Source organism: Pteropus medius, unplaced genomic scaffold (genome assembly GCF_902729225.1).
Source record: "Pteropus medius unplaced genomic scaffold, Ma_sr-lr_union100, whole genome shotgun sequence".
Taxonomy (NCBI): Eukaryota; Metazoa; Chordata; class Mammalia; order Chiroptera; family Pteropodidae; genus Pteropus; species Pteropus medius.
Genome location: NW_024345600.1, coordinates 4,807,608 through 4,823,404, shown reverse-complemented (window position 1 = coordinate 4,823,404; position 15,797 = coordinate 4,807,608). Strand labels below are relative to the sequence as shown.

The 15,797-nt window shown below is 36.9% G+C and overlaps 1 protein-coding gene across 2 annotated transcripts; it reads left to right on the top strand.

The window, feature by feature from the left end:
* Positions 1-4,833: 4,833 nt before the first annotated feature.
* On the top strand, positions 4,834-8,738 carry NANOG (Nanog homeobox). Of its 2 annotated transcripts, none has more exons than XM_039874328.1 (4): positions 4,834-4,984; positions 6,807-7,069; positions 8,130-8,216; positions 8,400-8,738. In XM_039874328.1, exons 1-4 carry the CDS (start codon positions 4,834-4,836, stop codon positions 8,736-8,738), a joined length of 840 nt encoding a protein of 279 aa, XP_039730262.1. The 2 variants fall into 2 exon arrangements, with proteins under 2 accessions (XP_039730262.1, XP_039730261.1); XM_039874327.1 differs by having other exon boundaries at positions 8,352-8,738.
* The last annotated feature ends 7,059 nt before the right edge of the window (positions 8,739-15,797 follow it).

The window sequence follows — 15,797 nt, the reverse complement described above, 5'->3', positions numbered from 1 at the left end:
CTAGAACAGTAGTTCTCAAACAGTAGCATGTGAAAAAAATCAACTGGAGAACTCTTTAAACACAGATTCCTAGTGACCCCCACCAGAGATTCCTATTCAGTAATTCTGTGGTAAAGCCCATCCACTTGTGTCCCTAACAGGCTCCCAGGTGATGCTGATGGTGCTGGCCTATGGATCACACTCTTCTAGGGCTGGGGATACTACACTAAACAAAACAGACAAAAATTAAAATAATTGCCCTCATAGAACTTATATTTTAGTAATAGTGGGGAGATTGAAGATGATGATAGGTGATAGATGATATAGATGATAGATAGATAGATAGATAGATAGATAGATAGATAGATGATAGAATATTATGCAAGATGGTGATAAATGCTATGAAGAAAAAACAAGTAGAGAAGTAAAGGCTGTGGGAGACATTATTGAGAAGGCGATATTATAGATTTAAAAGAAGGGAGAAATCAAGCTGGTTAGATTTGTAATGGGGAAGAATAGATCTGAGAGAGATAAAAGGGCCAAAGCACTGATTCTGGAGTTTCCTGGCTTGTTCTAGTATCAGCATTGAGGCCAGCTCATGGGGTGGAGGAGAGAGAGCACAAGGAGAAGAGACAGAGGTACACTACAAGGCTAGAGGAGGGCTTGTGTAATGCAGTAGTTTGATTTGTTACTCTGAATGTGAGAAAGCCAAAGGAGGATTTTGAGCAAAAGAATAGTTTGATGGGACATGCCTTAAAAAAATTTTTTTTATTCTGGTCAAAAGGCTGAGACTAGATAATAGGCTAGGTTGCAAATAGGAAAATCACTAAGGAGGCTATTGTAATAATGTAAGCAATAGATGGTAGTTTGAATAGGTCGGTAGCCTTGTGGACACCTGGCAAAGGTCAAGTGACGCCAGTGTTGGCATACTTGCCAATGTGAGCTTACTTTTTTGCCAGGGTATGCAGATAATTTCAAGCTCAAAAACAAAATAAATACATGTTCTTTAAAAAAAAAAAAAAAAGACCATTTCTTGCTACTCTGCTGGTTTGCTGGTTGTACAAGATTTAGTCCATGTGATGATCAAAAACTCAAATAGTGGCAAAAGGAAACATGGGGAAAGATTAAAAGAAAGAAGCAATTGGATTCTAGATATGTTTTGATGGCATAGTCAACAAAGATGGCTTTATAACTTTGGCCTGAACAACTAGACAGACCGATGGAGTTGTCATAGATTGATAGAGAAGACCATAAGAGGAGACTGTGTAAGGAGGAACATTGGGAGTTTGGTTTTGGAAATATTCATTTTGTGCTGCTGATGAGAAATCCAAGTGGAGATGTTAAGTTGGGTGTTGGATATATGAGACTTGAGATTGGGGAATAGGTCTGGGATAAAGATATACATTTGAAAGTCAAAAGCTTATAGATGGTATTTAAAGTCATAAGAAAAGGCATGATGAGATCACCAAGGTAGTGAGAACTAAGCTTTGGTACACTTTAACTTTTAGATAGATACACAGAAGATAAGGAAGAACTAGAAAGGAGACAGAGAGAACCAATCAGGAGATTTAATTCAAAACTTACATTTAGTCATTGTTTTTTGTTTGTTTGTTTGTTTGTTTATTACCCATGGTCACTTCTTCACCTATCAGGTCTCTCAACTTATTCCAATAATAAACGAATGAACAAACAAATATTTCCTGGACAATAAATGTTTGTTAAATTACCAAATATACATACTTATATGTATGTGTATTGATAAGAAATAGTTACCTATAGAATGAGTTTATTAGGTAGAGTGAAACAATGTAAAGAAAAGAGAAATAAGATAAAGAGGCTCAAATATATGGTGATGATTGAACTAGACTATTGGTGATGAGCATGATGTAGTACATACAGATGTTGAATTATAATGTTGCACATCCAAAACTTATATAATGTTATAAATCAATGCTACCTCAATAAAAAATAAATTTTGAAAGAAAAAAACAAAAAAATTTATGACTCGCTGAAGACTCAGATGATAGTTAACATTTTTAGCAATAAAGTATGTTTAATTAATGTATGTACATTGTCTTTCAGATACAGTGCTATTACATACTTAATAGACTACAGTGGAGTATTGGGAGAAAGTTTCCAATTAGCAATAATCGAACCTCGGATAAACCTCATGTGTCTACGCAAAGCTACAGTGGTGTAAACATAACATTTATATGCCCTGGAAAACAAAAATATTTGTGTGACTCATGTTATCACGGTATGTGCTTTATTGTGATAGTCTGGAACAGAACATGCAATATCTTGGAGGTATGCCCATAAAATCTAAAATAAGGATTTCACCGAATCACTTCCATTTGTGGCTCTGGACTCCAGCACATTATAACACACCCCTCCTCCAACCAGACAGCCTACCCAAACAAACCCAAGGTCTCCGACAGCTTCTGAAGCATTCTCAATCTTATTCAAATTGCTTTCCTGGGCAAAGAATGTAGTAAGTCTGCCTCTAGCTACCAGCCCCACTTCCCTTTGGTCTTTCACTCCGGAGGCTCTTACACTAGATACAATGGAACACGAGTTGGGGGGATGGGGTGAATTTGTCCCGGGCTTTCCTGCAAAGACCCCCATCAGCAAAGAATGAAGATTCTGGTACCTGCAGTTTAGAGAGCTGCAGGAAAACTAAGCATGGTGGCCTTGACTGCGCTCGTCTACAAACTGCTGATTGAGGGCTGGGAAGTCAAATTTTCCCCTTTATAAATTTTCCCCCCATTTTTATTAAGATGTAAATTGACATATAATTCTGTATTAGTTTAAAGTTCACAACATAATAATTTATGTATATGTTGCAAAATGATTACCATAGTAAGTTCATCCACTACCTCACATTCCCTTTTTTAAAGAAATTGTATTCTAGTTCTAATGAAACAGAGACCATTTGCCTGAAGCACAATGTATTTCCACCCACCTTCTCCTTGACTCCCCTATTCAAATCCTTTCCCTCCAGAAGGATGGTCTGTGAAAACAAAGAAAAGGTTACATAGAATTTCATCCCCTCATTGGGACCCTGTGAGTATTTTAATGCTCACAAAGTTGGCATCTTTGCATTGTGAATAAAAATCAGCTGGCATGGGTGCAAAGCCAGCAGCTCTAGGTGGAGACCTAAGTAGCAGAGTGCATAGGGGGATTAGTCAAGAGCTGTAACTTAGAAAAATATATAATTGGTATTTGCTAAGGGTTCTTTTAGGGGTGGGAGACTGAAAAAGAGGAAGAAATCTTGTTTCTTGAGTGTTGAATTTGGGAATGGGGAGGACAATTGAAAGCCATAATCTGTTATCTTTGTCATAAATAGGTTAGTGCTGGAACCCAACTCCAAAAACTGTTCTTTTAGAAGACATACAAAAAAAAAAAAAGTGGGATGGAGTGGAGTTGAAGGATTTGACTGAATTACCTGACCAGAGAAGGAAAAGCTGATTAAAGAAAGAGCCAGAGGGGGAAAAACCAGAAAAAGATGACTGCTTGGGAAGGAGGGATAGACAAGGAGGGCAAACATTGACTCTAAAAGGAACCTATCACAGACACTTGCTTTGGCAAGTCCAGTATAAAAATTACATTTGCCTAGAGAATGTCCTTCTTTGCCTCCCTCCTTTAATTGGATTGGCCAATAAATTTCATTATTTTACATCTAGTAATGTCTCAGGTAAAATTAAAAGGTAGTGCTTTCATTCTATCCTGTTGTTCACTGGATTAAAATAAAAATCACGACAAAAGGTGATTTCAAACTTGGAAGGCATGGGCATAGGATCCTGATAGAACTCCTATTAACAGCTATGTTTGTAGGTCACTGGTGTATCAAATACTGCATTTAGAATTTAGTATTTTATTTCTTTTAATTCTTACAACAGCACAGAAAATTTTTTTGTCCCTATTTACAGATGAGGAAGCTGAGACTTCTTAAAGTGGGTGAACCAAGATTCCAGTAATGAGTGTAAAGAAACTAAAACTCTTCAATGGTAATGGTTTATGCATAATTACTAACAGGACACCAAAGTGTCTTAGATTAGCAGATCCCAGCTCCTTTCCTCTGGCTTTTATTGGAAAGAGGACATGTACAGTCCCGGTAGAAAGACTATCCTCTTTCTGAAAGCTAAAAAACAAGAAGGAACTCCAGTGGAAGTTGAACACAAGTACTATTTTTAACATCAGTTGATGCCTTAGCCACGCACAATATGTGTTTTACTGTGACTTCAGGGTGAATCAAAGAGGAAAATGGAGTAAGTTGGAGTATCTGCATAACTAGCCCTATTTCGAGACCTTAAGAGGGTCTCAAAATCAAGAAATTGATTGTCCTAATGGGAGTTTCTATCACCTGAGGTAGCGTCAGGAATTAGAGGTGCATGTTTGATTTTAAAATGGTGGAAACACGCTGAATCCAGAAATATTTCATTGCTGGGTTTATTTCGTCTCCAGGTTCGGTGGCCCCAGTTTTCTCCTTCTCCACCCAGTCTGGGCTATTCCGCAGCTACCTTTTGCATCACAATGGCCTTGGTGAGACTGGCAGACAGGATTAACAGAATTCGCAAGGGTGTGTGTGGGTGTGGGGCTGCCAGGAGGGGCGGGTCTAAATTTGGTTGAGCCTTACTTATAAATCTAGAGCCTCCAAATTTTTCACCTTTTGCTAGATAGGGCTGGTTTGCGCTTGTTCCTGTAAAGGTGACTCACTTCATTCTGTCTTTTTGATACTTTTACATCTGGAGATCTTTGCATTTCTCTAAATTCTTTTACTGAGATACTTAAGCCTGGGCCTTTCTTACAATCTAGCTCTTTGGTTTTTTCTCCTCTCTGCTTCAACTCGGCAACATGAGTGTGGATCCAGCTTGTTCCCAGAGCTCACCTTGCCCTGAAGCATCCAGTTCTAGGGAACCTTCGCCAGTGCCTGATATTTATGGGCCGGAAGGAAATTATGCATCCTTGCAAATGTCATCTGCTGAGACACTCAACACGGAGACTGGTAAGAAAAAATTAAATCCTTGAAAGCCTGAGTTCCTTAAGGGAGAGAGAAAGAAGGAAAGGGGGAGTAAGGGTCATCTTTTTTCCCCTCTTGAGCAATTATAGCCCATTAGTAGAAGCAGGTGTCATTATCTATTTATCCTGTGACACCTCCTTCAATCGTAATTTAGTGGCGCGTGTCCTTTCACCTATGTCCCAGGTGTCAGGAGTTGTGAACAGAGGCTAGGGACATGGGACTCAGCAGTTAAACTGCATACTGTATATTTGAGACTTAGTGAATAGGCACTGTGGAAGCACAAATGTATTGTGATAGTAAGCTGATGTATAAATCTTAACATCGTGCCTGGCACAAAGTAACAGTAAATATTGCTAAGCCAAAAGTCATAACATCACAGCTTGGGGTGGGGGGCCGGTTATGAGCATCACCTTTCTGGTTTGTCTCTTCCAGGAATGCCAGAAATGGCCTGGCTAATTATATGAATCTTAACCTTATTGAGATGTTTTATCTTCTACAACAGTAGCAATTGGCTTTTCTCCCACCCTTTGGATGTGTGGGTGTTATTGGGCAGCTCTGTTTGTGAGCACATGCTATGCTTAAATCTCCTAAATAGCAAGGAAGTGTTCATCCCATTTAATGGTAGATGATTCCAAAACATTTAACCTGCTGACAGTCGATGTGGCTAGAGCTTGGATTTGAGACCCAGTCTGGCTTCGAAATAATAACTAGCAGTGTAGGGAGGATGCTCGGGATACTGTAAAGCCGGTATAGCTTTTTTGGAAATCGTTTTGGAAGAAGTTAAAAATAAAAAGGTAAACCAACTTTTTTACCCAAGAATGCCATTTTTAGTATAGTATGAAATAATAGCTTAAATAGCTATTTACATTATTATTACACTGTAAAACTGGTTATGGAGAAGGAATGAGTAAACAAAATAAATGCTACATTTGAGTGTTAGATTTTAATGTTACCTGTTTTCCTACACTTTATGTTAATATCCTTCGATAATTTCAAACATTGTAAATAAAGCGCTGGAATTTGAGAAACAGCTTTTATTTTTTATTTTTCTATATAATATGATTTTAATTTTATAAAAAAATGTGCATATCTTTCCAGAAGACTACAAGGATATACAGAATTTTTTTTTTTTTGCCTTTTAAAGCCTGCATTTCTACCGTGACTAGGCTAGAATTGGAGTTAAACACTGGGAATTCCTCAATGTAAATAAGAATGGAAGTGCCTCCCAAATCTAGTTAATAAGGAAAATTAATTTTCAGTTACAAAGTCAGTATACGCCAGCGCTAGACAATTTTTATCTGTTACCTCATTTTAATCAATGAAGAAACTCAGTGAGGGAAGGATAATTTTGGAGACAGGTTACAGAGCTGAGAAAGGCAAAGCCTGGTTTGAAAGAGAAGCTTATCAAAACTCACATGACCTGTTCTGATATTTGGAACTGGGCAGTAAACTGTTGATTTTATAGGATTTTCAGAAACTGATCATCAGTTTATAAAACTTATGCAAGTAATAATTAAGATTACAAAAGGAAGTTACAGAGAGAATACAGTAGGTTGGAGTCAGGTAATCAATCCATTTTGACCTTTATGAACAGCAGGGTGTTGTCAAAGAGATTTGAGTCCCACTATGTTCCTCAGCAGTTTTAGCCATAAAATGGTGACACTGGTACACTTTACTAGGCAGAGTATTCTGAGTTGCTTAAGAATTGTCACTACCTAGCTCTGTGGTTGTGAGGACTTCAAAAATGCTTTGAAAACAGTACATTTGCAAACTTAATATTTGAAAAGTATCATTTTATTCCCAACAGTTTCTCCTCTTCCTTCCAACATGGATCTGCTTATTCAGAACAGCCCTGATTCTTCCACCAGTCCCAACATTATCCTACCCACTTTCGTAGAGAACAGCACAGTGAAGAAGGAAGAGAAGGTCCAGATCAAGAAGCAGAAGATCAGAACTGTCTTCTCACAGACCCAGCTCTGTGTGCTCAACGAGAGATTTCAGAGACAGAAATATCTCAGCCTCCAGCAGATGCAGGAACTTTCCAACATCCTGAACCTTAGCTACAAACAGGTAGGGTTGTTTTGTTGTTTCTTTTGTTGTACTAAAAAATGAAAATAAAAGCTAATTTGCAGATGAAGATTGCTAGCTAACCTCTTTCTCTGCACTGTGTTATGCACCCCTCCACATAAATAATTTAATTTTAATATGAAAACAATGTTTTTCTAACGTGTTTCACGACCATCTTGCATAAAGTAGTCTATGGTGTGAATGTGTCATAATTTATTGAACGTTTTCTTCTGTTGCACAAACCAAAATTGTGGACATTTCCAATTTTGCCTTAATCAAGGGAGGTGTGCATACTGCTCCAGGTTAGGAAGAAGCCTAACCAACATTGAGTCTCATTAAAATAAAAACCACCGCATCTTTTGTTTTTATCTGCATTCAATTGCTAATGAGGCTACTATCATTTTTCATAACATTTATTGACATTTTATTCAGTACGATATTTTATGGTTTCCTATCACTGGTGCCGTAATTAGAAAGTTCTCTATTCCATGATCTTATGATATATATGTGTATATAGATAGATAGATATTCTTCTGACCTTCCTGTGATCCCATTTTCTAACTTAATTTATAAACTATGAGGAAATTTTAGTTTATCGTGTGCTACGCTATAACTTGATATTTTCTAAATAGTTGTCATAGTGGTATATTTCATAATTCCTAAATTAAAATATTACCGTTATCATAAAATATGTAATGTTCTTTACAGGGAAAGGGCTTTGTTGTCAAACAAATTGTCTTTAACTGACTAATGTCATGGGTAAACCAAAGGGAGATGAGTAGACATTTAAATGTGTACTTCTGATTACTGGATTTATAATGTGTTGTGTTTAACTGGTTAGGTTTGTTAAACAGAAAGCAGACAACTGACTTTTGAAGGGCTTGAAAATTCATTCGTTGAATATTGGTTCAAGATGTAAAAAGACTCTAGAAATTCAAATTTATTCCTGAGCTTAAGACAGTTGTAACTGTCAGGGGAAAAAAAAATGTTAACAACATTCTTCGATCCCTAGCACGTTTGTATTACTAGCATTTCATGTTTTCCTGTCACTTTTTTCCTGCAGATTAAAACCTGGTTCCAGAACCAGAGAATGAAATGTAAGAGGTGGCAGAAGTACAACTGGCCAAAGAATAGCAACTGCGCAATGCGGGTAACAGGACACTTACTTTTCTACTCTTTCCTTTCAATGACTTGTTAGTTTCGTCCATTGCCGAAGCATACTTCCCAGCCACAGACAGTTATGATTTCCTTGTACTCTTTCAGTTAACCCACCCTTCTCTTTCAGAAGGGCTCGGCAACAACAGAGTACCCGGGGCTCTCTTCCTGTCACCAGGGATGTCTGGTGAACGCTTCTGGTAACCTTTCCATGTGGAGCAACCAGACCTGCAGTAACCCAACTTGGAGCTACCACTCCTGGAACAGTCAGACCTGGTGCCCCCAAGCCTGGAACAACCAGGCCTGGAACAACCAGCTCTACAGCTGTGGAGAGGAAGCCCTGCAGCCCCAGATCCAGTTCCAGCAAAACCGTCCTGTAAGTGATTTGGAGGCCACCTTGGAAATGGCTGGGGAAAGCTATGATGTAATACAACAAATCCCCAAGTATTGTAGTGTCCAGCAAACCATGGATTTATTCCCAAATTACTTTATGAACGTACAGCCTGAAGATGTGTGATAATGGCTACACTGTTCAGTCAATTTGGGCAATGGCTGTATCACTTCTAGAATTTTTCTATGGGTCCCTGCCTTGATATGTGCCAATTTGGAGGGGTGGGGGTGGGGCATGACTGGAATCTAATCAAAGAGGTTTCTTTAGCCTTGCTGCTATAGACAAAATGATAAAAGATGTCTCTGGCTATATATAACTAGCTATTATACTATTTTGGGTATTGTCTTCAAAGTCTAGAATCCTAACCTCAAGAAGAGAAAGTAAAAGTACAAAGATGTGTGTGATGAAGGATGATACATATTTTCTGGGCTTGAGAAGCTTGTTGAAAACATCTGTAAAAACATCTGCTCAGGTGAAGGGTTAAGCTATAATGTGCTTCATTGATTTCCTCTGCCCCTTTTGCTGTTTTACTACAACTCCCAATTTGTAAGAGATGTTTTGTATTTTGTGTATCATGATAATAGTACCAATTGACTAATTGGTTTATAAGTTCAAGTACAAATAAAACATGTATTTTACCTTTAGCTGCCTCCACTCTTGATTTCACCCAGTGGTCCAATGAGTAAAAATTTGCATGGGTTTTTACTGTATATTTGATGTGGGGGGTAGATTAACAAATCTCTAGCGTTGGGGAGACTGCTATCTAAGAAATGAGTAAAGGAAAAGTAAGCTAGGATACGATGCTAGCAGGTGACTGATTAATTAAACCTGAATAAACTTATTTCCTTCTTGTGTATGTAATATTAAAACAAAATTTGTAGTTATTTGCACTTAAAGAAGAGTGCCACATCTGGAAGACATGGATAAGCAGAGCTCTTAGTTTTATAAAGAGGCTAAATGAAGAGCAGCCAGGGGAGAGACCAATAATGGAATCTTGCCCTATAAACTCATATGATAGGTTCTGTGATTGCACTTCAGTATAATTATACTCTGCCACAACGATTTGATATAAGCTTATTTTTAAACATTTAAAAACTAAAATTCCAACTTTTATTTTTTAGACAACCACAAGGTACAATTTAATGTGTCATTTTACCATGAATCTACAAATGTATTAATGTTAACATTTTAAAAAATTGGGTCAGACCCATGTGTGTGCAAATTCTAGGGCTGGTTTGACATGTTTTTTGTTTTTCGTTTTTTCAGGTAAACTATGTTCTCACCTTAGAAGGAGCTAAGCAGCCCTCTATAAACTGCTAACCCTTTATTCCTGTCCTTTCTCCATCTGGCTTGCCCCAAACCAATCTGATTGGGAGCACTTTTTATTCACTGCTCTGCTTTCTTGCTTCATGGAAACTCCAAGCTTTCTGAAGCAATAGAGATGCAGAGAAAATAACCAGAGCAGTCTTATTATTGGTCATTTTCCTCATGGTTCCCCCAACTTTCCAATGTTGCTTTATAACCTTATCCAATCCAATTATCTAGACATATGACAAAAGAGGAAGTCAGAAATAATTTTTCCCAAGACCTACAGACAACATTTCTTTCAACTGTCAGATAGTTTGAGTTTCATGCCAAGCACATGGACCAAGTAGATAATGGAAACATAAAGCGTTCACTGAATAATCAAAATAATACATGAAATACCATTTGCCAAGTCAGCACTCTTTACTCTTAAAATTCATGCAGAATTGAGTGTGATTTTAAAAACTCATCTCAGTGTTGCTGCCACCTGCCTTTTTCACCTCAATGTATGAGTGAAAGAAAATATCTTAGATTAAATTAGAGCTTTTTTAAGATAAGTCACATTTCTATAAAATTCTTGGCTCTAACTAACTGCACATAATAGACAACAAATTGGAAGAAATAATAAATGGTGAATGAGAACCTAGAAACAGGAAAATAGCTATTATAAAATGAGACCCCAGGAAACTTCAAATTTAGCTCTCCAGAGCTAAACCATGCCATGGAACAATTCTTTACACCCCTTATTGCTGTTTGTCTTTGGATTAAGTTTGGTTCATAAGACATTGAATAGGCAAAGAAAGAATGGCTAAGAATTAAGAGTGGCATAAAGAATAGTAGCACCTATTAACTTTGAAGCATCGTGCTAGATCCTAGAAGGCAGAAAAAGATGGGAAAAAGGTTAATTTCTAATAATAATTGCTTAATTTTGGAAATTAGCCATTTATGGAAATGTCATTTATTGTTTCTTATACCCAACAAGTGAACATTAGAATAAAAGTGAAAAACCTAAGGCAGAGGATAATAAAATCCACAATCAAGGTATCTAAGAATATCTCGATTTATCTTTTTAAAAGATTGGACATTTTATAAAACTAAAAAGAAATTTACTATTGAAAATAAGTTTAAGTACTAGAGAAATACATAGTGAAGTGAATCCAGGAATCCCATCTATTCAGTAATTAACACTTCCTACAGATATTTTAGTATGTATAATGTGGGTGGATTTATATGAATTTTAATGGTATATAATAGGATTATACCATACATTCTCTTTCAAAATCCATTTGTTTTTCACATAGCATTAATATCTTAAACCTCTGCAGGTCAGAATTTAGATATATGTATTTGGAAGAATCCAAAAAAATTGATAACTACATTCAAAAACAAGATTCCCTTTTTCCTTTAAATATATTCGCCAAAGTTGAAATGGTTTCTTAATATTCTCTACCAAAGCATTTCTGATATGAACAAAAGAGTAAAATTCAGGTAGTTGAAAAAGAAAAAGATTCTTGCTTTTTCTACTTAATAATATATCATAGATTTCTTCCCACATCAGTATATTTTGATCAGACTCATTTTAATTGCTGTATAATGTTACATATTACAGATGTAACTTAAGTTGTTTCTGTTTTGGTTATTTGCCCACAAATTATGTTGCTATTAACCTTGTCATTTAATTTAAACATGTTAAGACATGTTTTAAAATATCAAAAAATGTTTTCATAAACAATAGAAATTAAAATTCATACTTGAAATTGCAACTATTTTTTGGATTGGCCATTTTCTTGCTGATTTCATTGTTAAATAAGAACTCGTTAATTGGCTCACTTATTATAGTGATCTAAAAAACACAAGCTATAATTCATGTGTTCTTAAAAACTAAAAAATGTATAGTTAATATCTGATAAGGTAAAAGATTGCTTTTTGAAAACTAAGCTAATAAATATTAGAGCCAAATTCACTCCCTGTGCAAGCCAGCCACCATAAAAGCTGGAAGAGGCTGCCAAAAAATAATTAGGAGGGGTACAAACCCAATTTAGAGCTTTTCAGCTTATCCATTTTGGTCACAGGATCACCAAAAATATAGACTGGTATAATAGGATACAATGTAAAAATGAAATAATAAATTCACCCACCAGCCTCTCCACATTTTCATAGCCCTTCAAAATCTTGCTCTCTCCATTCTCCCAAAAGGAGGTGGTTGTCACTTCCAATGTAATATTTTAGTCACTTCATTATATTTTAGCTTTAAAAAAAAATTACTTTGTCTTTATTTTCAGCTTGCATTTTCATTTCAGTTTGTACCTGAAGGAAAGAATCAAACTGGAATGAACTGGTCTTCTGAATTTCATAGTCTGGATTCAAAGTTCAGAAGTAGGAGAAGTGTATACTTTGCTTACTGAATTTCGAGCATCCCATTTTGGTGGTAAAGGACAAGAATAATTGTGTTTTGAATTATCGTACTATTCGGAAAACTTGGTATCTCCAGGGAAAAAACAGGCCATGACTGCAAACCCAAGGTAAAGGCAGACAACTGACAGACAGAGGCAGGAAAGTGGGGGAGGGCCTTTAGTAAATATTGTTCCCAGGGCCAAGTGAGCTTTGCCTCAAGCGGTAGATAAAGCGGATTTGTTAAATAAAGAAGCCGGTTGGGGCAGACAAAAGCTTCTGGCACAGGAAGTTGGTTGACTAAGGATACCGAAATGTAGGCATTTGAATAGCTTCCTTGGTGTGAGGTTGAAGTGTAACCTAATTGAAAAGAAGAAGCAGCTGGTGGCCAGTCTCCTTAAGCGATTTCTGGTTCTGGGTGGTTGATGTAAACTCTGGTCCTAGAAGAAAGTGTCCTTGAGAATTTTAGAAGGTTAAGTGCCTGGGAAATGCCTTTAATGCAAAGGTAGCACTACTTTCATGTACACTAACAAACCTATCGAACAGAAAAACTCATGGATTAAATTAAGATGCTAGAATCAAATTAATTAAACACATGGCATGAAGCATGGGGAATGAGAAGGGTCACAGTAATGCATTTAGGATCCAAGTAGAGAAGAAAGGGTCATAATGTTCATATGACCCATCTCTCTGACACATGATGTGGTGATAAGAACTAAGGACAGGATTGAAGATAAGAACTTGTGGTTGAATTAAGGCCAGGGTTCTGCAGAGGGAAGGTACCTGGACACAGTCACACAGGCTTGCTCTGTCAGAGACACCGACAGCAAGGGCCACAAAGGTAGCCCTCCTTAGCCTGATGAGCAGCTATAGAATTTATTTTCACTAGTTGGTCAGAATGCATGTGGAGCTGGAATGGGTGTCACCAATGGATGGCCAATTTAAGAGTTACAGATTTTGAGTGCCTCTGGTGTATAAGGACATTTAGTGTGAGACCAGGTAAGAGCATTAGGTTCCTCTTGCTCCTTCTACCCCTTTCTGTGTTGTGTGCACATGTGTCTGCTTATCTGAATCTAACATGTCTTACTGGCTACTAACTTATCTATAGTTAATGTGCCTTGTATGTTACATAAATTTCATTTGTTTTCCACAGTGAAAGTAAATATTCTCAGACAATACAGTAAGTACACACTACACTTGGCCACATAGAATCTGTTCTTTCTGCAAGTCTAAATCTTCCCTAATTCTTAGCTTCTTCTAGATCCTGCATCTCACTTCTTAAGTCTCTCACCCTTTCATCAGCCACTGAATCCTACCTACAGTTATATACTCAGTATTCTCAAAACTTTGGAAAGTTTTGGAAAGCTTTGCAGTTTCCTTTAGTGCTGTTCAGTGAATCATCGAACACAAGTGTGTTCATTCTCACTGGTTCCCTGATCAATTCCTGTATATTAGGTCGATAAAAATAATTCCTTTTATCTAGTGAGACTTTACCATCTATGGAGAAAAAGGCCTTGTTTAAAATTCTGCTACATCAGTCATCTGGATTAAAGAAAGATGAATTACTTTTAACTCTGTTGATGGCTCTTTCCTGTGTTTTTCCTTATGCCATTTGCATTTTTCAAAGGAATAGTAAAAAATAAAGCGAGTTTCACCTTGGAAAAAAATACTTATAAGAATATTTTACATTTATACAGTACTCTCACATTGGGAAAATATAAATTTTATTTCTCATGATCTTTAAGCTACACTCTGAGATTAACTATCATTTATATGTAAAGAAATTGAAGTTCAGCAAGTTGTTTTTTTTAGCCCATCTCTCCCTCAGGAAGTTTAGATAACACATCCAATGTTGTTACGTTGCCTTCCTTTCACAGTCTGAGTTGACTATAACCCCTGTCTCCATTGAGAAACTGTTCCATCCCTCTTCAAACCACTGTAATCCATTTCCTGTCTTTAACAAGCCATGGTAATCAAGCTAAAATTTAAAAATTACCTCAAAATTCATCCTTCATTAATTCATTTAACAAATACTTGTTTGGCTAGGTGTTGAGGTGAGTGAAATACATATGGTGCCTGTCTTCTTGGAGATAACATAAACAGTTAAATCCTTTGACCTGACATATTCTCTTACTTGACTCTAAACTAACATGTATAGCAATGATGTAACCATACTGTGATAACTACTTTAAATATATTCTCATTTAATCTTCATAAAACAAGATGAGGCACCATTATCCTGTTTTAGATGTTGAGGGTTAGAGCGTGACTTCCCAATGGACACACATCTAAGAAGAGCTGACTTCAGAAGTCATAATCTTAGCTGTACTTTTATATGAATTCCTCTCCATTTCAGAAAGTTGGACACACTTCCATTTTAGAACATATTTATATCACACTACACCCTTTTAAAAAACAATCGTCTGTTCCCTAGGCATGTGGATGCCTCTCCCATCTTTACCTTGCAGACTTTTTATGGGCTTCTCTTCCTCTGCTAACTAAACAGTGGCATTCCCCAGGCTTCTGTCATCAGACGTGTCCTGTTGTTAGTCTTCTTGCTTCGCCCTTGTTTTCTACTAGCACCTCCATACCTCAAGGCTGATTGTTCCCAAATCCATATCTGCAGTTTAAGAGTGTGCGGTGCCCAGACTCCAGACATAGCTTATCTGGTCTGGATAAGCTATGTCTGGAGTCTAATTGGTATTTGTATTCACACTAATCTGATTCTGAGACTTGGTTTCCTCATCTGTAAAATAAATATGAGTAATAATTTTCTTACTCTGTTGTGTTGAGGATTGGAGTTAATGTATGTAAAACACCTTCCAGATAGGCACTCAGTAAATGGTAACCACAAAACTCAGGGAAATTTCAGTGATATCTCAAACCTAACATGTCCAAAATCAAACCCATTGTCCTCCCCCTACTCTTCTTACAGCATTTTCTGTTCTGGTTTATGATACTATAATCTTCTATCATCATAGCCAGAAGCCTGGCACTTATTTATCTGAGGATATTTTCTTTCCTTCACCAACCATATCCAAATAGTTACTTGTCTTGTCTGCCTCTTAAATATGTTCCAAACCAATTAACAGGTTTCCATATAGGCTACTAATATTGAGCAACTAATGTGTAATAAGTTTTTTTCATACTCCCCTGAATATTCATATGAAGGAGATAGTATTACTATAGCCATTTTTATATAATGAAAAAGAAGCCAATAGCTTCAGTGACCTGTCAAAGGTGACACTGGTTGTATGCATTAAAGTCTAGATTCGAACCCTTAATTGCCTGACTCCCAAAGCCCCAGATGTTCCTCTGATACATTGTTTTCCGCTTTTACACTAGTTTGGCCAATCTGTCATCCTTTTTTTCAGTGCTCAAGTTGCACCATCTTAGGATAATGGAAGTTCCTTCAAGTTAATGCTTATGTACTTTGGTTGACAGAACATTTTAGTCATAGAGTTTATCTTTGAGGTACAGCTGGCTGTT